The 22959-nt window shown below is 39.6% G+C and overlaps 1 protein-coding gene across 7 annotated transcripts in view; it reads left to right on the top strand.

The window, feature by feature from the left end:
* Positions 1-22959, top strand: part of Tjp1 (tight junction protein 1) — a 240389-nt gene that overhangs the window by 207909 nt on the left and 9521 nt on the right. For 4 of the 7 annotated variants that reach the window (XM_050149116.1, XM_050149114.1, XM_050149113.1 and 1 more), the window contains 14 exons: positions 2200-2350; positions 4612-4720; positions 6030-6249; positions 6530-6714; positions 6830-6925; positions 9807-9889; positions 10451-10661; positions 10885-10985; positions 13957-14307; positions 14633-14881; positions 15543-16415; positions 16538-16635; positions 17273-17500; positions 22428-22594. In XM_050149116.1, the coding sequence (XP_050005073.1) occupies positions 2200-2350; positions 4612-4720; positions 6030-6249; positions 6530-6714; positions 6830-6925; positions 9807-9889; positions 10451-10661; positions 10885-10985; positions 13957-14307; positions 14633-14881; positions 15543-16415; positions 16538-16635; positions 17273-17500; positions 22428-22594 (3122 nt within the window). The remainder of the gene's footprint in view (positions 1-2199; positions 2351-4611; positions 4721-6029; positions 6250-6529; positions 6715-6829; positions 6926-9806; positions 9890-10450; positions 10662-10884; positions 10986-13956; positions 14308-14632; positions 14882-15542; positions 16416-16537; positions 16636-17272; positions 17501-22427; positions 22595-22959) is intronic. The other 3 variants (XM_050149120.1, XM_050149118.1, XM_050149117.1) reach the window with 2 other exon arrangements.

Raw genomic sequence — 22959 nt, 5'->3', positions numbered from 1 at the left:
TGAGCAAATTTTAAGCCTTCATAGTCTTTAAATTTGTTCCTTCTGTAACAAAAAGGATATGATGTATTAATACCTGAAATAAACACATTCACTAAGGTGCAGTAGACCAAGAACTCTCCCCACCCTTAGTATTTTCTATACAAAAAATAATGTATAGGTAATTCCCTCAGTACCTAAGCAAAAGCAGATAGCTTCAGAAGTAGGTGAGTATCGTACAAATTTAAAACAGTAGATTTTTAGTATTAGTATTAGTAATGGATGATTGAAATACACAAAATGAAAGGCCTAGTTTCTTTCCCCCTTGGGATTGCTTGAAACTGTAGAAGATAGTGAAGAGCCGCATCTCTGGAATGCACAAGACTTGAGGATGTCCACAGTATTAGTAACTGAGCCGTGAAAGTCTTTTATTTAATATAGTTAGTAAATTTGAAGGAAAAAATTAGATAGGTGTTGTTACTGCATATAGTTGATACAGTGCAGAAAGCGCAGAGTATAAAACTTGTCATTTTCCTGAAACTGTTGTCTAGCATTGCTTTTCAAAAGCCAGATTTTATCTGAGCTCAGATCCAATCAGCCACTTTATGACACTCTGAACTAGTCAGGATTAGAGGAGGAGGAGGCTTTTCAAGAAAATATTTAAAAGATCTGTGTATCTGTTCTTTTGGGTGAGGAATCCAGGAGATAACTGACTTGGTTAGTAAGTAGAACACCAACACAACTAAAGGACTCAGACCATTTACAAACATAACCGATAAATACTTTCAGGGATGGGCCAAGAGTGTCAGAAATCCTGACTGAGTGTGACCTGTCCAGCCTATGGCCTTTGGACTTTTATGCCTAGCTGGTTCATTCCAGGTTAAAAAACAAACAAACAAAAAGCAGATAACCAGGCATAGTGGCAAGTCTTTAATTCCAGCAGTTGGGAAGCAAAGGCAGGCAGATTTCTGTGATTTGGAGGTCAGTCTACAGAGTGAGTTCCAGGACAGCCAGGGCTACACAGTGAGACTCCGTTTTGTTTTTTGTTTTTAATTTTTTAAATATTTATTATGTATACAATATTCTGTCTGTGTGTATGCCTGCAGGCCAGAAGAGGGCACCAGACCTCATTACAGATGGTTGTGAGCCACCATGTGGTTGCTGGGAATTGAACTCAGGACCTTTGCAAGAGCAAGGCAATGCTCTTAACCACTGAGCCATCTTTCCAGCCCTGTTTTTTTTTTTAATTAAAAAAAAAAGAAAAAGAAAAGGAAGGAAACCAGATCAGATCAATGATGAGTATTATAGAAGCTATTGCAGCTTTTGATTAGTTGGTTCAAAAGGACCAAAATTCTCCCTCAATTCATTTGTTTGTGTATGTGACTGTAGTTTATTTTGTGTTAGATTTTGATAATTTGGTAATTGGTTAACATATTAAGAGGAAAGACCTCTTTTGTATGCATTTTATATTGAGAATAATGAGAGTGAGGTGATAGAAGTTGAGGAATGTAGAGATGAGGACAAGAACTCACACAGCAGTGTAGCACACATTGCCCAGCATCTTCTCTGCTGGCTATTCTTTGTGTTTTAAATGTTTGCTCCCTGCTGCATAATAGCAGGAAAGAGGGGCAGAGATGGATGTAGATCTAATTGAGAAATACGGAATAATCTAATGTTCTTATATTTCAAAGTTAAAAAGAGCTACAGGTTAATGGAACTAACAGCAACCTACCAATGAGCAAATTTAAATCCACTGCCTATTGGTTATAGGGATTGTAACAGACTCTGCTTGTACATTTTGTCATATTAAGAAAAGTACTGAATTTTATGCATCAGTTTCTTTTACTTATATTAAATGAGACTTTCATTTATCTACTGGTAGAAAAGTGCTTTTTTGTTTTGTTTTGTTTTTTAGCTATTGGGAATTTGCCATATATATCTTCTCAAGTATAGGGAAAATACTTTTGTAAGGAAATTAAAAGTAGTCATAAAAAGTATTATTTCTCCATCAAATTTAGATATTTCAAAACTTATTTTCTAATAGGAAATTATTAAGTCTATTAAATCTGGTTTTGGATTCTTATACTAGGTTTTATCCAATAAATGAGTGCTATGTAGGGGACTTTAGAAATGATGGTCCTTTATTCCTTTCTGAATGTAGTTGTTGCTGTAGCAGCCTGCTGTGACTTTTAACTGTTTGAAATGAAATATCTGTTTTAACAGGCCCAGCATGAAACTGGTAAAATTCAGAAAAGGAGATAGTGTGGGTTTGCGACTAGCTGGTGGAAATGATGTCGGAATATTTGTAGCTGGCGTTCTAGAAGATAGCCCTGCAGCCAAAGAAGGCTTAGAGGAAGGTGATCAAATTCTCAGGGTATGTCAGTATCTCATCTTATGTGGATTCAAAAGTCTTAGATCACCAGATGCCAGGCATAACAGACTGACTGTTGTGATTAGATTATAATTTATGTACAGTCTCTTGAACCACTGAAGTTTCACATTATGAACTGATTAGATCTAGCTTGTGTTAGACTGGTCACCTGCCATTCTCCCTTTTCTCTGGTTTGCTGCTTCATTAGTTGTTAGTGATGTTTTATTGGTCATTGGTATTCACAGCACCTATTAGGAAACCAAGTTTTAGATCTCTCTAATGTCTACTAAATAGTCTTTTAAAAGTTCAGTTAAACATTTTAGCTGTCAAGACTGCCAGAGACCACAACTTGTGACCAGTAATTTTGGGTATTATTTTCCCATGGGAGTGCGTGGTTTTCATTGTAGTTCTGGCCTCTCGGATCATCCATATTTCAGATCATGGCTCAGATCCAGGAGGATGGGATATATTGGCAGATCTGTAACTTGCTTGGCTTTGAACTTTCAAACCCCACATGGAAGGTGGTCATTGACAAAGGTCAGGAGAACAGGGGCTAGATGTAATTTCCAACGTGTTTTTCTCCTCTTCTCTCCCTTTCCTTGACTGTGTTCCTAGTAATGATAGTGTCTTCATCTGTCTCTCACTTCTCTTTTTAGAGGATCCAAATATTTTTATGTATTCGATCTGGTTGGTAAACTCTGTTCCAGTTTTTAAATCAGAACATCATCCTCTCTGGTGTGGGTTGTACATTTCCTGTTCTTGTCCGGTCTCTCCTTGCTTTCAGCCTCCTCCTTCTCCTCCCTGTGCTGAATTGAGTCTTCCATCTGCTCTACAGTCTTGCAGCTTTGTCCATCTCTTCTCTTTCCCTCCTCTAATTCTGTCTGGTTCTTGAGTGTCTATTTCTCTCTTTTGCTGTTGACTCATTCAAGGGGTGGTTGAGTTCCTTCCTTGCCTTTGTTTTCCTTTGTTTAGTTTGTTTTTTAAATCGCTGTGGCCCTACAGTGTGACTTAGCCACTACGCAGTCTCAGTGTTCCTGGTTGTCACTGACAGTGTCAACTCCGCTTCATGTTTTCTGTCGTTTCTTAGACGCATTTGCCTGTCAATCCTCAAAAGCGTTCTCCCTGAGATTCTGTCATGTAACTGAAGCTCCTGGTGCCTTGACTTCTGTAATTTGGGACGATATCAGTGTTGCCTGCACCTCTGTTGCTTGGCCTTCATCTCAAGTGAGCAGCCCACAGCCAGAATCTTTTCGCCTGGTGCAGTTTCCTGTACTTGTGGCCTGTCCCTGTGGCTGCATTCATCTAGTCCTCTTTTCCTTTCAAGTTAAGCATGTCAAAAAGTCTTGTCCTCAACTCTGACTTAGCATTCTCTTTTGACACTGTATTAGGTTCTTCCTGGTAATATATCTCTTGTCCTCATTGCACTTACGTCATATTTGAACGCAATATGATGATAATGCTGACTGACTATATTAGAAATTCCAGCACTTATTTTCTTACTATCCCATGATCCTGTTTTGAGGTAAATGGGGAATACATCATCTAAGGGCAGCTTCTTAATAGCTCAATTTGGGTTTTACATGACAGTAAGTAGTGCATTTTGACTTTTTGCCTTTTGGCCTTTTTGTTGTTGTTGTTGCTATTATTTAAGTGGAGAAGAAATTCCAAAAGGTAGTAGGAGAAAGTTTCTACTGTTTGTAATCCTGCACAGTTACTGGTGAAAATTGTATAGATTTCATTTCAAATTCATTTTGGAATGGAGGAATTTACTAATCTTAATAAATATTGACTTGAGACTCAGAGCCACCCCTACAATGCTACTGTTATAAGGACACCATAATACATACACTGTCTATCTGATTGTTTTGTGGGTATGTCATTTCCTTTTCAGCAATTAGTTAAAAAAAAAAAGTTAGTTATATGTAGAATGAATATAGAATTTTAAATCTAAAGATTTTAAGTGGTAAAAACACATTGTCATTTTGGGTCTAAATTGCTTAGATTTGTAACAGATTATTATAGATGTCAGGTTATATTATAAATGCTCTGAATTTACATTTTTACTCACCTTCTTATTACTTTGTGTCTGTTTATTTTAAATTAGAGAATATTATACTCTCCAAAGTTGAAAAAAAAAAACTACCCTGTTAAATATATAGTATTGTCAAATTAGATAGACTTTGAAAATACTTTCCTAAGTAAATAAACACACTTATATTCCTAAAAACAGCTAGCTTAAATTTGTAAAATTTTTATTTTAATAGGTGAATAATGTAGATTTCACAAATATTATAAGAGAAGAGGCCGTCCTTTTCCTTCTCGACCTCCCTAAAGGTGAAGAAGTGACCATACTGGCGCAGAAGAAGAAGGATGGTGAGACACTGTCTGAAATGGAGAGGATTAGCCTATAGAAGTTGGGGCCTTTCAGAGGGATTGACTCGTTCAAATTAAATCAATTGTTCAAAGTAAATAAGGCCAGGGGTGGTAGCACACCTCTAATCCCGGCACTCAGGAGCCTGGCACAAGAGGATCACTAGTTCAAAGCCAGGCAGGATGGTTTCCCCAAAGAATTCAACCTGGTATGATGATTTAGGCATTTTATCTCAGTACTTGATTGGCAAAGGTAAGTGAATATCTGTGATTCAAGCCAGGCTGGTCTACATAGTAAATTCCAGGACAGACCAGACAAGACCACATGCTGAGACCTTGTCTCAAACAAGACAAACCGTTAAAAAATAAAGTTCAGAATAAATCATTCCTAGTAATGATTGAGTTTGTTAATCTCAGGCAGTTAATTTTATTTATTTAAGGTTCTACAGTCTACACTATACTCATTAACAGCAAAATAAATAGGATCAGCATTTATGGCATTATGATTTAAGTCAAATGCCAGCCAATCTTCTATAAGTCATAGAGGAATATTTGTTTTATTAGTTATTGGAATTATATAAAAGTGTATGTGGATAGCATCTAAGTTTTGTACTAGTGTTTTTTCTATGCAATATACAGAATTGTTAATAACCATTCTAAACTTTTTTTTGTTATTTTTTCATTGAAAATTGAGGGGTTTTGTTTTTGTTTTAGTTACTCATATTTTGGGAGCCACCCTGTTTGTTCGATATTTCAGACTGTGTCTCGTATCCATACAGTAGACAAGAAGTTGTAGTACATTCCCCTGCCTGCTCTAACATACTCCATTTTTGAGGTAGGGTGTTTCATGTGGCCCAGTTAGACTGGAACTTACTGTGTTGAAGGAGTTAGTTGATCTTGAGCACCTGATCCTCCTGTCTACCTCCCCGAGTGCTGGGGTTATAGGAATGAACTACCACATACAGCCTAGCATTGTTCAGTTGGAACAACCAAAGTCTCCTGGCAGAGTTGGGAAATAAATTGCTCTTTGGAACATTTACAGATAATTAGACGCTATAACAGGAGCAGAAATGGAACATATTTATCTTTTTCTGTATTGTTTCATCATGTGCAGAATGGAGGGACCATTTTATGAGGTAATGTTAAACAACAATGAGATGAAGTAGTTCCAGACACAGTGAGAATTGAGCACTGATTGGGTATTGTATATTGACATGGGCATTTAGCAGGAGCATCTTCATATAATGTCTTCTGCAAATTAAATGTTTTATCCCAGTAAGTATTGATTAATGTGTTCCTTTTGATTTCTTAGTATATCGTCGCATTGTAGAATCGGATGTAGGAGATTCATTCTATATTAGAACTCATTTTGAATATGAAAAAGAGTCTCCCTATGGACTTAGTTTTAACAAAGGAGAAGTGTTCCGTGTTGTGGATACCTTGTACAATGGAAAGCTGGGCTCTTGGCTTGCCATTCGAATTGGCAAAAATCATAAGGAGGTAGAACGAGGCATCATCCCGAATAAAAACAGGTATGAACACTTGGTAATCCTTGCCCTGTGAATTAAATAAGTGGTGATAGATGCTGTCAGTCTCACTGAGGGATTTGGGGAATACAAACTCATATTTTTCATTATGTTTGCTCACAGGAGTCATAAGTTTATGTAAACTATTTTGTTAAAACTGTTGAGATAGGAATTACATGTGATGTTCTATCCCGAATTTTGATATTCCATTTCATTTCATTGTGGCTTTTTTTTCCTTGCTGCCTTTTAAATACTTTTTGTTTATGTTTTTTTTTTTCTTTATTAGAGCTGAGCAGTTAGCCAGTGTACAGTACACACTTCCAAAAACAGCAGGTGGAGACCGAGCTGACTTCTGGAGATTCCGAGGGCTTCGTAGCTCCAAGAGAAATCTTCGAAAAAGCAGAGAGGACCTGTCAGCTCAGCCAGTTCAGACCAAGTTCCCAGCTTATGAAAGAGTTGTTCTTCGAGAAGGTAGTTCATTCCTCTACCATGATGCCTATCTTTTCATGACAGTATGTTTCAGTAAGTGAAAATTATAAACCATGGCATCAGTTCTTTAAAATTTTTTCACCTAATTTCTCTCCAGCTGGATTCCTGAGACCTGTAACCATCTTTGGACCAATTGCTGACGTTGCCAGAGAAAAACTGGCGAGAGAAGAACCAGATATTTATCAGATTGCAAGTGAGTAGATGTGGGCTAGCCCCGACTTTCAGTAGACTCAGGCTCAGCCCCAACCTTCTTCAGTAAACTCAGTAACAGCACTGACCTTTAATAGGCTGCAGAGTGTTTCTTTTGTTTGTCTAAAAATTCCTTCAAAAGGGAACATCTGAACAGTCTCACAAAAATACAACTTTTTTTTGAGAATTTTGCACTTTATGTTGTTCTTTTAATTTAGAGGAAAGGCCGAGGGTTGTCTTTGTTCTCCAGTTCCCTGTACGAAAGAGGATCACGGTTTCTGAAACTGTTTCTTCCTGTAAAAACTGCTTAGCCCATGATCTTGTTGAACCTTCACAGCGATGCTGTGAGCAAAGGGTCCAAATACCTATTTTTGAAGTTGAGCCGTCTGGGTAGTGTGCCTTAGTGGGGTTGTGCTAAGCATTGCTGCCTGCCTGTTAAGTTTAAATTTCCCTTTGATGATCGCTAGTGAATGGCAAAGCATGGCCTTCATCCCAGCCTTTGTGACTGAATGCAGTGAGTTTTAGTCACTGCTACAGAAATGTGTGGGCAGGGTGACGTGTGCCAGTAGATCCACCTGACAGTGAGGCGGCAGTGCTCTGCACACTAGTGTGTGCCGCTCCATTCTCTGAGGATCAGTCATGGTGGTTGAAATAGACAGACTTGGTCATCACCCTTTAGCTTGCTTTAAATTACATGTAAAAACTGAAACTGCAGTTTCCTCACATTTTCACTCATTGTGAAAGTTAAAAAAAAAATTTTGACATATGTTACCACCCCCCCCAATTCCACCTCATTATAATTTCTTCTATCCTTTATATTTTCAAAGTTTGATTTTGTGGTATTTTAAAATTTTTCTTTTTCTCTTTAATAAATAGTAAAATATTTTCTTTTTATTGTTTTTCTTGCACCTCATGACTTGACTGCTTTTTTTAAACAATCTTTTTATTTTACATACCAATCCCAATTCTCCCTCCCTTCTGTCTCCCCCTCCATCCACTCCTCAGAGAGTGAGTCAGCAAAGCCTTTGACTAGTTTTTCTGTCATGCTTCTCAGTGGTTTATTTATTTATGTGGGGATATGGCTTCTCTCATACTTATTTCAGATTTTCTATAGAAAGGAAGAAACCATAGAATGTGACATCATGTCTGTTGATTGTGGGTACTACTGTGTTCCAGAGGATTGTACCCACCGTCTTTTGTTATGAGACTGTCATTAACATTTTAAAGTTTACAACATTAGACAATAAGCACATTACATTTTTTTTATTGCTTTTAATTTGTTTTGATGATTTGGGTCGAGGGCGGAGATTAGAGACAGGGTTTCTCTGTGCACCTCCACCTGTCCTGAAACTTGCTCTCTAGACCAGGCTGGCCTCCAACTCACAGAGATCCACCTGCCTCTGCCTCCAGAGTGCTGGGATTAAAGGTGCGCGCCACCACCGCCCAGCGCTTTTGATGAAATTTAGTGAAGATACTTATTTCCTAAATTCAGACAAGTGAAGAAGGAGCCTGTCCTAGAACTAGCTCTTGTAGACCAGGCTGACCTTGAACTCGTAGGTCTTATCTTGCCCTGCCCCCATGAAGCTCCTTCTCTGCCCTTACTTGTTCCTTGGAGCCTGTGGTACTTCCAGACCTCTGCCTTTTCCACTCTGAGACCCCAGAGCCTCTTCCCTCCCCTTCCCATTTCCCTCTGTCCAGAGTCACACGTGTCACTGTAGACCTCTGTGGTGGCTGTTTGGAAACTGATCCCCAGCCGTGTTAGACTTATGAGGGAGGAGAGAGGGCTGCCAGGATGACGCTTAGGCTGCCTCTCAGCTGCATCTCTGGCGCCTCAGCCTCCATGCTTATGGCTGTTACTGTGAGTGAGGTGGCTGACTGGAAATTCCCAGGCCATTTGCTGCTGCAGCATTACTGCTGGTCTCAGCCCATTAGGTAGCTTCCCCATGTCAGGGTGCCACACAAATGAGACCATAATTTTGGTGTTACTGCAGAGGATGGTGGGAAACTAAGCCTTATACAATAAGGGGGGGGGGGGCGCAAAAGCATCCTTAAGCCCATAAGCTCAGGAACTTTTAGGACCTATTTTTTCTCCCAGAATATTAATGGAGTAGAAGGAACATTGAAGAAAAAGTAAGCATTTTAAAACCCGGATTAAAAAAATGTTTACATATTTTGTTTGTAGCAAATAATAATTTATTACAACTTTGCTCTCCTGGCTTTAAAAGCAAAGTAGTGAATATAATTTTTAAAATCATCATCTCTGGTAAGGTATTTATTTATTAAATAACATAATTTTTTTAATAGCCATAAAACATTTATTGAGGGAGAGAGAGGGAGGGAAGAAGGGAGAGAGAGAGAGAGAGAGGAGAGACAGAGAGACACACGTGCGCACGCCAAGGGAACAGGAAGGGAAAACTTAAATAACTTTTTACTTATATTCTGCTTACTTAAGTGTTTAGCTTATGAATTTGTGATGTTACACTTTATTTTTTACTGTGGCTTTTTTTTTTAAGTACCACATCAAAATATTTATCTTGATTACTAAAGTTCTTGGGGGATGCCTCCCTAGTTTTTCCTCCCAAAGCAAGTGCATCATCTTTCTTCTATTAATCCTGGTTCTGTTAGGAAACATTGTCTGACCTGGTATAGGGAGTACCTCTTTTAGCAGTTTCCACCCTTTGTGATGGAAGCATTTTTGCTTTTTACAGTAGATGAGTGGGGCTTTCCCTGATGACTTGCTACTGACCTCTAGTGGATAGAATGCACACTGCTAAACATGCTACAGTGTACAGCACAGCCCACAACCAGGTGTTGTTCTAGCAAGTCTGTATGCCCAGTTCCTGAGAAATTCTTACATGATGTTTTTGTCCTGTCTTCATGAATAGAAAGTGAACCACGAGATGCTGGAACTGACCATCGTAGCTCTGGCATTATTCGCCTTCATACAATAAAGCAAATCATAGATCAAGTAAGTTATTACAAGTTAACACGTTCTTTATAAACAGTAAAGCTTATGTTTTTGATGAGGAAATTTAATTTTTTTAACAAAGGGGAATTTTCCAAACATAATTACTGGTGTAGTCTAAGAAAATTAAGCCCTTTCTGTAGAAAAGCATTAATTCAAGAATATAGTCCTGATGAACATCAGTAGAGCTTTCATTGCTATAATGGTGGTGTTTGGATGCAATTGGCAGTCTGTTGCAGCAGTGCAGTTCAGAGTGCTTGTGCATGGAAGGAGATGCCAGGAACATTAAGTTGCCGCTCTGACTGTGACAGCCTGAGCACAGGTAATAGTTAGCTTACTAGCCTTGTAGCTGAGTTTTAAAAATAGCTGATGAAAAGTTTGTTTTTTTAGTTGGGCTGGATATTTCTGAATTAACTTTACAATTTTTAAATGAGTGCTCCTGAGTCATAGCAATCACAGGGTTCAGCTAATACTGAAGTATAGTAGAGCCTGTGGCTTTTTCAGAGGAGAATAGTTTTTAATGGTGTTTTGTATCTTCATATGTGTTTTCCTTCCTGTCTCTAGGACAAACACGCTTTATTAGATGTAACACCAAATGCAGTTGATCGTCTTAATTATGCCCAGTGGTATCCAATTGTTGTGTTCCTTAACCCTGACTCTAAGCAAGGCGTGAAAACAATGAGGATGAGGTTATGTCCAGAGTCTCGGAAAAGTGCCAGGAAACTATATGAACGATCTCATAAACTTCGTAAGAATAATCACCATCTTTTCACAAGTGAGTACGTTACTCAGATGCTGATGCTTTATGATCTCTGCTTAGAGAGGTTATGTTAATTTAAACCCAAGAATGTCTGGTTGAAAGGAAAAGTGTAATGACTGCCTAACTGAAAACTTGAAGTAGTTGTACTCCTCAGACTGCTGATAGACAGGGCTGGGTCATCTCTCCCCCCTTGTGCTCATGTTCTAACCATAAAACTACACTGTTCATTCATTTGCAGCTACAATTAACTTAAATTCCATGAATGATGGTTGGTACGGTGCCCTGAAAGAGGCCATTCAGCAGCAACAGAATCAGCTGGTGTGGGTCTCTGAGGGGAAGGTATGGAGCCTCCTATTACTTTTTATACTTGTTAAATTTCACAACTAAGGTAAATGCTACTCTTTTCTTACTAGCTAAGTAGTTGTAAGTAATTTTGGAAAAGCTAGCCTTTATAATGCTTTTTATCATTTGTGTGGAACAGTTATAAAGCGGAAAGCTTGTTATAGTCCCCGTTTAACCAAATGACTCATCTGGTGCGGCTCTCTGGTAAAGACTTAGCTGACTCTGTCCCTGTCTGGCTGGAGAGAGACAGCTTTGAACTTGGCTTCAGTTTCTTCCTCTGAAGGGAAAAGGGATTTATAACCTGAGTGAGGAGAGCTTTCTGGAAAGACAGGCAGTGTGTGGGAAACACCGCCCCCCGATGGCTGTCAGGAGTGTTGTAGGAGCCACCAGCCCATGAAAGTTCTAGGAAACATTGAAAATAAACACTGTGCCCTCACATTTTACCATAGGAATTTTCTCCACCTCCCCCAGTGGCACCTACCTTTAACCAACTGGGAAATAGTAAACAAATTCGTGATCTTTTTCTGGCTTTGAATTTTGGTTTTACATATACCCAATGGCTAATTAGAATAGCTGCTTTCTGTTGTTAGCATGGTATATAGCAGTCTTGGATGGGAAAGTTCTATTTATTTGTTTGGAGAGACAGTTGCTTCCTCAAGGTACACTGTTAAAGGAGTCTTTGTTTTTAAAGTCTTCTGCCTTTGTCAGATTCATGTGATTGTTAGGGAATATTAAGAGTCCCTCTGGGTTTTTGGCTTATTTTCAGTTAAGTTTTTCTATTGCCTTGTTGGTTTGAGTTCCGTGTTTTGCTCCTGCATGCCCCCTCCCTCCCTTTCTCTGCCTGGCTACTGTGCAGATGCTCTGGCCATGCATGCTGCATGTTTAGCGAGTCCCTATCCAGAAACATGTGACCTCTGCAAGAAAAATTGCTAAACGTTTACAGCTAGAGGTAACATGATTGTTCTCACTTATAATAAAGCATCAGAATCATAATTGTTCTCATTGTGCACCAGCTTGGGAGATGGACTGTGCAGATGACGTAATAGGCCACATGAGTAACTCACATGCCAGCTTGGACACTGATAGGAAAGTCACAGTGGACAACCTCACTGTGCCACTACAACAGCACACCAGGGCTTACCTGGTGGCAGCTGATGGAGGGATTGAGTCTTCCTGCTAATCATCTGCAGCTGCATCTCCTAGCAGCCTGTGCCGAGTAGAGTGCGATGCCCTTCACTCTTGAGCTGAATTCTTAAAGTTGGTCTGTGCATTTGTTATTCTCCAGATGCACAAAGTTAGACACACCTCCCTGTCCTGTGAGTTAAGTCACAAATCCTTATTTTCAATAGTTTCTCTTTGTAATACTTTTGTATATTTAACTTGGTTTTAAAATAAAAGAATACCCCAACTTTTTATGTAAGAAAAGATCCAACATTACCTGGTTTGATGCATTTCGTAAATCAGAGAAGTCATTCCAACTCAAATCAGACTTGATTTCTCTTCTGCCCCTTCCATCCAAAATACATTTTATCAGAATGGACAGATTATTGAAGAAAATAAATTTTTCATTTTCACCAACTTTCCTGAATTAACAATTTTGACTTAATTGCCACAGAGTTACTTTTTTGTAAGATCTGACACACTCTTTTTTTCCCCTGTGAAATCAAGAAACATCATCCTGAGATTTTCTTAATATTAAGATACAACATTTCCTACTTCAGAATAGCCATGGCTTTTGCTCACTTCTGTATTTCAAGGAGCTAGATAGATCAATGGATTCGGTGCTTCTTCTGCAAGCTTTAAATCCTTCCCAGCAGGTTAATGATCAGAGCAGATGGCAAGAACACTTCTCTTCAGCAGTAGCCATTCTAGACGGTAGAGATCAGTGGGAGAGAGTCTCCTGTAACTGAGCACAGCCGGGGGTGCTCTGCCCTTAGCCTGACACAGAGCCTTCCCTCGTCTTACCAGCAGGGCAGTGTTTGAGGTCAGTGAGGACATGAAAAGCGCTGAGGAGACCTGGCTCCCAAGGTCACAGAGCTGCACCACACCTGATGGTTACTTTTAGTGCATCTGCCTAGAGAATGAATCTCAACACTTCTCACAGAGTAGTTCATGCTGTAATGGAAGAAATCCTTGTGATTTCAGAATTCTAATTGCATCACTTTTCATGCAAGATCTTCCGAGACTGCTGTTTAATCCTAGTACTGTTTCAAACTGGTATCCTGTGAGTCTGCTGATTACAACCAGTAGTTCCCTTTCCCTCGTGAACTTCTCATGGTCTCTCTGATCTGCTCTGAAGCTCATCCCGCCCCCGAGCTTGTCAGGAATTAACTCAAGTCTTAGTCACTTGTAGAAGGGAAGTGTGGCAGTTTTCCTTTTCCATCCATCGCTAACTGCTTCTGTGAAAAGAGAGTCTTCTTAACCGAGATGGCCGTCCTGCCCGTGATGGCTTTCTGTTGTGTCATAGAAGCTTTAGAGGCTACATGCCAATTCAAAAACAAAATCTGCTTCCTAACTATAAATACAGTATTTCTTACTCAGCCTACTGTGGGTTTATTTTCATGGTTGTTCTCACAAGTACTGTTCCGTCAGTGTGCCCTTGTTTGTGTGAGCTTGGTTTAATAGCATTCTCTTTCTTCGCCTTGCTTTTGGATGAAAAGCTAGTGAGTGACTAGGTTTATAACTATGTGTCATGTCAGAGTTCCTTCCTGTTCTCTGTGGCTGTGCGCTAGATTTGTCCTAGCTAGTCAGCCACTGTTTGATCATCCAGGCCCTTCTGATCTCGGGACGCTATGTGTATCTGCATGTGTGCTTGTACAATCTTCTTGACTTACCTCATCAGAAATTTCAAGAAATAGATAACGATTTCCCCAAAGAAAAGTATTCCTTTCAATCTCTCTTGTAAAATAAAGGCCATCTCTTAAAGAACTACTGAATAAAATTTTTGATTTACTTTTATTTGACCCAGGCGGATGGTGCTACAAGTGATGACCTTGATTTGCATGATGATCGTCTGTCCTACCTGTCAGCCCCAGGTAGTGAGTACTCAATGTATAGCACGGACAGTAGACACACTTCTGACTATGAAGATACAGATACAGAAGGCGGGGCCTACACTGATCAAGAACTAGATGAAACTCTTAATGATGAGGTGGGGACTCCACCGGAGTCTGCCATAACACGATCCTCTGAGCCTGTAAGAGAGGATTCCTCTGGAATGCATCATGAAAACCAAACATATCCTCCTTATTCACCACAAGCGCAGCCACAACCTATTCATAGAATAGACTCCCCTGGACTTAAGACAGCCTCTCAACAGGTAAGCAGCAAGCATTCGGCGCTTTTAGTTAGAGGTGCATTATGAGGTTTAAGAATGTGGTCATACGTTAAAGATTATTCCTTTCTTCCTCAGATTACAACTTAATCTTGAATTTCAGATCGAGAGTACCAAGGGCTTTTTTTCTGAGTTTTCTGCGTTCATCTTACACAGCATTATATTGAAATTTTCAACAAAACTATAGCACATGACGTCATAGTGAACATTGTTAATTAGCACACTTAATGTCTACCAGTCATTATTAATTGTGCAGCAAGTTAGTAATAGCCAGAAACACTATATTTAAAACATTTTAAACACTTCACAGAAAGCAGAAGCCTCATCTCCAGTCCCTTACCTTTCGCCTGAAACGAACCCAGCACCACCAGCCTCTGCAGCTAACCCTAATGTAAAGTTAGCTAATGCCAGTGTCAGACGGGAGGAGCTCACTCCAGCCCCTCCTACCTCGCACGCATCATCACAGGCTGATTGTTTAGGAGCACCAAGTGCTGAGACAGCTGACATGGTGCTCAGAGATGAAGGACCGTCATTGTCGCCGCATGTAGAGCCGACAGAGGTACCCGTACCCGTGCTGCAGTGCTGCACTGATTGTTGCTCTCCATCCACCTGGCACATGATTAGTACTGCTTCGCCCTTTACGTTTTCCTTCTGCCTTTTTCTTTTTTTTTTTTTTTTAAACTGGGCTTTATACACTTTAATGCTTTCCAACAAGACAAATCATTTCAGTGTTGTAGTTTGCATGGCTTCGAATGGTATATTGATTATTTGAGACCAAGCCTTTTAAGATTTGTGCTTCAATATTTATTACTTTTAATTTTGATTTTAGTGTTTTCTAGAATTCTTTACTACATAGTTGAGACTCAGCATAACATTTCTATGTTTATATAAATTATGGTGGCCATAAATTTTCTTTGTGATTTTTATCTTCAGTATGAAAATCAAATAGAATCAGTCATTCAGTAAATTGGTTTTCTGTTAAATGAATAATTATCTTTCCCTACTTTTTGGTGGTGCAAGCTAAAGCATAAGACTCTTCCCTGCAGCGTAAGTTGTCAGCTTCCACTTGAGCTATGTCACTCCTAATCTGTCCCAATCAGAAATGGTAGGGTATACCATTTCACATTCTAAAGTCATAACTTAATACTTGCCGTTGCCTAATAAAATAGAACAGAATTATAAAGAATCCTTTGTCCTCAAATATGGGTTTTTTTATGCAGGTGTTTAGGAAGGAGCCATATCCTGAAGAAATGATGAGACAAAACCATATTTTAAAACAACCTGCTCTTGGTCACCCAGGGCAGAGGCCAGATAAAGAGCCAAATCTGGCCTATGAACCCCAACTTCCATACATAGAAAAACAAGCCAGCAGAGACCTTGAGCAGCCTGCATATAGGTATGACGCCTCAGGCTACACAGACCAGTTTTCTCGAAACTATGATCATCGCCTACGATATGAAGATCGAATCCCTACCTATGAAGACCAGTGGTCGTATTATGATGACAAACAGCCCTACCAGCCTCGGCCTTCTTTTGATAATCAGCATCCTCGAGACCTGGACTCCAGACAGCATCCTGAAGAGCCTTCAGAAAGAGGTTATTTCCCACGTTTTGAAGAACCAGCCTCTCTGTCATATGACAATAGACCACGCTATGAACAGTTGCCTCGAACCTCTACTCTCCGACACGAAGAACAGTCAACTTCTGGATATGAGGTGCACAACAGATACAGGCCAGAAGCTCAACCCTATACTTCATCAGGTCCTAAGTCATCTGAGCCCAAGCAGTACTTTGACCAGTACTCACGAAGCTATGAGCAAGTACCGCCACAGGGATTTACCTCCAAAACAGGCCACTATGAGCCTCTCCATGGTGCTGCAGTTGTTCCTCCTCTAATACCTTCCTCCCAACAGAAGCCAGAAATTCTGGCCTCAGCTGCCAAACCACAGCCTCCACCCCCAACACTAACTGAAGAAGAGGAGGATCCAGCAATGAAACCACAGTCTGTGCTCACCAGAGTCAAGATGTTTGAAAACAAAAGATCTGCGTCTTTGGAGAACAAGAGAGATGTGAATGACACTGCCAGCTTTAAGGTAAAGCTGTGTCTCTTTAGCCTGAGGCTGTAGATACAGCAGTAGAGTTCAGACAGTTCATAGCTGTCTGCTTTCTTTTAATGGTATTTTCTTGTTAACTATCTCTTTCTTGTTCTCTGCAGCCTCCAGAAGTAGCATCTAAACCTCCAAGTGCTTCCCTCGCTGGCCCTAAACCTGTTCCTCAGAGTCAGTTTAGTGAGCATGACAAAACGCTTTACAGGTGGGTGTGCTCAGGCATGAGTCTGACGGAGGGGGAGAGGCTTGAAAGCTCTCGTGTGCCCCTGTGACAAAGCTTTAGTGGAAAAAATTTTTTAAGAAAAAAATCTGTGGAAAAGTTGTTTGTTTTTAAAGCAAATTATTGAAACAAAAGTTTTAAAATTGTAAAACCATATTGTTTTCTCCATTTTAAGTACATTCAGAGTGTGAACTGTTTGCAGGAGTGAAAACAATCTCAAACTGGTTTAAATCACTAAAATCATTCAGTTAGGGATCATGCATAAAAGGTTCTGTGTTAACCACACCAATGGAACCCCTTCACAGATAATCATTGAGTTTACTAAGTTGTCCTAAGGTACTCCAAGGCAAAAGGAGCCTGTATTTGCATATGCAGCATGAATATGTTATATTAGAATATAAATGCTGATCGTTGACAAAACTATTAAAACACAAATAGTCACAACTGTCTGTAAAAAGATAAAAGTACAAAAACAAAACAAGGTAGACCACTACTGAAGAACTCCTGAGGTTGACCCCAGCCTGTACACACAAACAAAGGGGGAGGGATCCAAATTTTTATTTTCCATTGTCTTTATAAAATAAATATCTAACTATTTGTTTTGCTCGTTTCTCATTATCAGGCTCCCAGAGCCTCAGAAACCCCAAGTAAAGCCACCTGAAGATATTGTTCGATCAAATCACTATGACCCTGAAGAGGATGAAGAATATTACCGGAAACAGCTCTCCTATTTTGACCGAAGAAGTTTTGAGACCAAGCCTCCTGCACATATTCCTGCCAGCCATCACCCAGAGCCTGCTAAGCCAGTCCATTCCCAGAGTCAGCCAAATTTTTCTAGTTATTCCTCAAAGTAAGTTGTTTGACCCGAGATTTACCTTTAAAGCTAAGATGAAGCAGAAAGTTTTAGTTGCATAATGTAGAGTTAACCGGATAGAGTTCAGGGTGCTAAGGAAGTTGGCACATGCCTTGCTCCATGCTCTTCCACTTCCTAGAGGCTCTGGTATGTGGTTTTGCTCATAACCCTGACATCAGACATAAAGAGTTTTGACATAAGGAAAGTTGCTAAAGTTCAGAGTTTTGGTGAAAAGAGTGAACTGAAGACTTGAAGTTGAGCTGAACCCTGCATTTGATGGTGATCCTTTTCTTGTTTCTGTTTTTGTCTTTAAGACATAAAGTAGGTGGGTAAGGGGGTCACAGAGAGGAAACACTCAGATGGTTATTTGGTTTTGGTTTTGTTTTCATGAAAATAAGGAAGAACTTGTCTTTTTCTTATTTTGGAGCTGGGGGTGTTGTTAGAAACGTGTAGTTCAGCTTTACAGAGATCAGGTGAGATGAAATGACAAGCTCTTTAGTTCTTAGTCTTTTTCTCTGTCCGCTTCTCTCTTCTCTCTCTTGCCTTCTGTGTTGGTGGATTTGTGCTTCCTGCTGTTGGTACATCTCTGGACCCTAACAGATTATGTTCCTGAGAGTTTGGTACAATCCCACACAGGCACCAGTGGACTCGTGCCTCCACAAAACCACACCCGTAGAAACAAAAACAGTTGGGTTTTGTCACAAAGGAATTTGTTTATAAAATTATGGAAGCTGTCCAAGCAGTCCTAAGTCAAAAGGCAGATAGTCTAGAAGACCAGGTCCAAGAAATGCTTGGGAGTGTCTAAATTCAGGGAAAGACTACGTTCTTACCTGATAAACTTTACTGCAGGAAGTGACAGGCATTCCATTTTGGCTGAAAACAAATTTTTAGTGGACCCAGCTTAGTCTTCTTTTTTTTTTTTTTTAAAAAAAAATATTTTATGTGTACTTGTGTCAGGGTGTCAGATTCCCGGGAACTGAGTTATAAACAGGTGTGAGCTGTCATGTGGCTGCTGGGAATTGAACCCAAGTCCTCTGGCAGGACAGCCAGTGCTCTTAACCACAGAGTCATCTTTCCAGCCCCCTAGCTTAGTCTTTTTTAAATAAATGGAACTGTGGTTCAGACAAGCCATCACACAAGAGTTTTGTGCCCAGGATTATAGGTATGCACATTTTCAGTGAGCTCACACGTGGGGTTACCTGAAATTGTTTTATATATAGTGCTAAAGGAAGTTGTTTTAAGCCAGGCGGTGGTGGCGCACACCTCTAAACCCAGCACTTGGGAGGCAGATGCAGACAGATCTCTGTGAGTTTTGAGGTCAGCCTGGTCTATAAGAGTTAGTTCCAGGACAGGCTTCAAAGTTCAAGGCCACAGAGAAACCTTGTCTCAGAAAAAAAAAAAAAAAAAAAAAAATCAAAGCAAAAAAAAATGTATTTTGAAACTTGTAACATTGAAGACCCAATTTAGTTACTCAGTTTTCCCGAGGCATCATTAGTAAAGATTTAGAATATTGCGATCTCTTTAAATCTTTGTTTCCATTGAAGAAAGCAGTTTATGAGAAATACAGATGCACATTGTGGCAGAGAGTGCATTAAATGATGTAGTTTCCCAGCATAGCACCAGATGGAGCCTGCTAGGAGCTAGACAGGATCAAGTCAAGTAAGCTCAGGTCTTGGTAAGGCAAAAAAAAAGGGGGGGGGGGGATATTCTATAGTTGTATTTTTTAAATTATCTTTTTTTTTTTAAAAAATGTGTATGGGTCTTTTGCTTATATGTATGTATGTACACCATACATGTGCATGTGTGTGCCTGGTGCTCACAGAAATCAGAAGGGAGCATCAGATACCTTGGAATTGAAGTTATATGGTTATGAACCACTCTATGGCTGCTAGGAGCTGAACCCAGGGTCTTCTGCAAGACCAGCAAGTGCTCATAACTGCTGAGCCATTTCTCTAGCCCCAAGTAGCATTAATTTTAAATGTGTCTTAAAAAAAAAAAATAAGCCAGGCTCTAAAGCTACAGAGAAGCCTTGCCTCGAAAAACCAAAAAAAAAAAAAAAAACCAACAACAAAAACTGCTGCATTTATTTTTTTTTTGAGAGAGGGGGTGCACCACAATGTACACATGAAGACCATAGAACAGTTTTTGGGAGTTGGTTCTTTTCTTTTTGTGTGGGGCTAGGTAGAGGCGGATGTGAGGATTGACCTCAGGTTGTCTGGCTTTGGAGCAAATGCCTTCTTGGAACAGAAGTGATAATTTGTGAAGTGTCCTGCTTATCTCTTAATTCCAGTTAGAAGAAGGCCAAGTGATATAAAGAGATACTGTACCCTTTTACATTCCTGATAAATAGGATATAGCCTTGAAAAATACATTTAGATCTAAATTTGCTAGTGAATCAGATGAAAAGCTGTTTTTTTAGCTTTTTGTTATTGCTGTTGTTGCTGTTTTGAGCCGGGGTCTTACTGTGTACCTCTGGAACTTACTGTGTAGAACAGGCTGGCTTCGAACTCATGTGACTGACTGCCTTTGCCTCCCAAGTGCTGGGACCAAAGACGTATACCATTAGGTCTGGCTTGAAAAGTATTTTTGACTTTATGTCAGTTTGATTTTTTTTTATTTTTATTTTTTTTGTAGAGTGAAAATTTAGTTGCTTGTATTATATAACTTTTAGACAGGGTCTAAAACGCTACCTAGAATACAGTATTTATTGAATTAATGAAGCTCAGTAAAAGGTAGAGTGTGCTAGTTGCATCAGTCATCCACCCCAGAGATTGGGAGGAGCCAGTGTTGTTAATGTTTTCACAGGGAAATTTTGCCATTGAATGAAGTAGATAGTGACTATTTTACCATCTTACTTTCTGAGAACTAACTGTAGGCGATAGACTGATGGCAGGTAGTACTTTTTAGTTGTTGTTGAAGTGGCATTGTTAGAGGAGAGAAGCTGTGAGTGTTGTTACTTGGCAGTTTAACAAATAAGCATCTACTCAACACAATAACTTACTGCTGAGAATGGATGAGGGCTTGCTAGAAAGAAAGAGCACATAGTTGATCATAGCCATGTTTGGAAGGTCCATGTGTTTGCAAATTTGACAGTTCATCTTTAGTAAGGTGTACTTGTCATGCTGTGTGTCCCTTCTCTTTACTTATGCCATTTCTTTATACAGCTTTTCTTTTGGTGGTGATTTGTTTATTCCAGAATCTATTAATTATGACGCAATTATTGCTCATTGTCTGTCTGTCTGTGTCTCTCTCTCTCTTGTTTTTTGAGACAGAGTTTCTCTGTGTACTGTCCTAGAACTCTGTAGACCAGGCTAGCCTGACCTCAAACTCAGAGATCCACCTGCCTCTACTGGGATTAAAGTTGTACGTCACCACTGACCAGCAAGCAGCTTTTCCCTTTCATTATTGTGTGGTGTTTGATGTTGAGCCCAGCCTAGGACCTCAGGCAGATACCCTCCAGAGCTACACCCTGTCCTGGCTCATTTCTTTGCTCACCACTAGCTGCTGTGTCATAGGTGAGAAGCTGCAGTTGTGTGGAGCACAGATGCATTGCCTGTGGTGCCAGCAGCTAAAATACGTGGGGTGGGTGGTCAGGCAGGGCATAACTAAGTTAAATATGTGTTAATATATTGCCGATTCCTTTGGCTAAGTGAGAGTTAGTCATATGTTTTTTTATGAAGCAAATTATGTTAAGATTGTGGATGTTGGTTAATATTTTTAAATGACATTTGAGTGCTATTTGCTATAAATCTTAGTTAGATTGACCGTTTTCTTTCGTTTTTCTATTGCGCTTGCTTTGCCATCACCTAGATTTCTTGGCTCTTACACTAGCTATGACTACTTGAAAAGGAACATCAAGTGGTAAGATTGGCATTGATGTGAGGCTGTTCCATGAGATGTCCCTCACTGTGTCATTGGCATTATGTGCACTTTCAGATCTCAATGTCTTCTTTCAATATTTAAGTCTAATATGTATAAGCAGGATACCAGCTAATTTTAAAGCTAATCATAAAACTAGATTTCTTCAACAAAAATATGATATGAGAACCAATATACCTTTCAGATCCATGCTATTGTCTGTGCACATAATGCCAGTGCAGCTTGGCACTCTGCAGTAAGGCTCAGATGGCAGTGTTGAATTATGGGTCTATTTAGATTTTTTTGTTTACATTTTATGTGTTACTTATTAACAATTGGCAATTTAAAAAAAGTAAGAACACATGGCACACTTTTACTAGACAAGCCTTGTAAAGTAGAGCAGTGTCTGATATTCTAGCAATCACTTAACAGAGCAAAGAGCAGGAAACCGGGGCAGATGTAAAGCTAGCCTGTTTTTTCCAGCCTTACTGGAGCACAGCTCTGCCCATCTATTGATTGACGGGGTCTAATTTTGCCTGATAACAGCTAAGTTGAATAGCTGTGTCAGAGGCCCCATTGCTCAAAAAGGCAAGGCCATATATCTGGCTCTTCACTGGAAAAGCTTGCCAAACTTGGGTCTGTGGCATCATGTATTATAGCACTTTGAATATGCCTGACACCAAGAATTTGTACCTAACACTAAATAGAAGTGAGTTTAAGGAAGGTTTGTGCCAAAATAACTAATTTCTCAAAATATTTGCAAAACTTCCTTAAATCTACTATTTTTATAAATATCACATATTAAAAAGTATACCCAAAATTTCATCCGCCTTTTAATTGATATCTTCTGGGTGTTTTACTAATATTCTCAAGTATCTGTGCTGTCTTTCGTGTGCTGATGAATTTGTTTGTATATTTGGTAGAGTAGCTACCTATACTCATGAGAATGAACTGTGACATTTCTAGATACTTTTTTAAAGAATATTTTAGAAATGGCGTTTTGTTTTGTAATTGAGTTCATTATCCAATATTGGAATTTCTTCTTTTTTTTTTTTCTTTTAAACAGGGGAAAACCTGAAACTGATGCTGTGGATAGATCGTTTGGTGAGAAACGCTATGATCCAATCCAAGCCACACCTCCTCCTCCTCCATTGCCCTCACAGTACACCCAGCCAGCTCCACCTATGTCCAGCTCTTCTCTCCACATACATTCCAAGGGCGCTCAGGGGGAAGGTAGGAAGTTAAGAAGTTGACATATTTCTGTAAGAGTAATGTTTATGAAGTTAAATTCTTACAGTTTTGAAGCTTAGATCATTTTAATGTTTTAAGAAAAAATGCCCAAAACATGTTTGGGGTGGTAACAGTGAAAACTAAAGATTTTGTTGAAAAAAACTCTCATCGCCAGGCGATGGTGGCGCACGCCTTTAATCCCAGCACTCAGGAGGCAGAGGCAGGCGGATCTCTGTGAGTTCAAGACCAGCCTGGTCTACAGAGCTAGTTCCAGGACAGGCTCCAAAGCCACAGAGAAACCCTGTCTCGAAAAAACCATAAATAAATAAATAAATTAATTTAAGTTACGACAAGCCTAAACTAAGGCC

The sequence above is a fragment of the Alexandromys fortis genome, unplaced genomic scaffold (genome assembly GCF_014885135.2).
Source record: "Alexandromys fortis isolate MF-2015 unplaced genomic scaffold, M_Fortis_MF-2015_v1.1 scaffold_67, whole genome shotgun sequence".
NCBI lineage: Eukaryota > Metazoa > Chordata > Mammalia > Rodentia > Cricetidae > Alexandromys > Alexandromys fortis.
The sequence above is the reverse complement of the archived record's forward strand: the minus strand, read 5'-3'. Positions and strand labels throughout refer to the sequence as shown.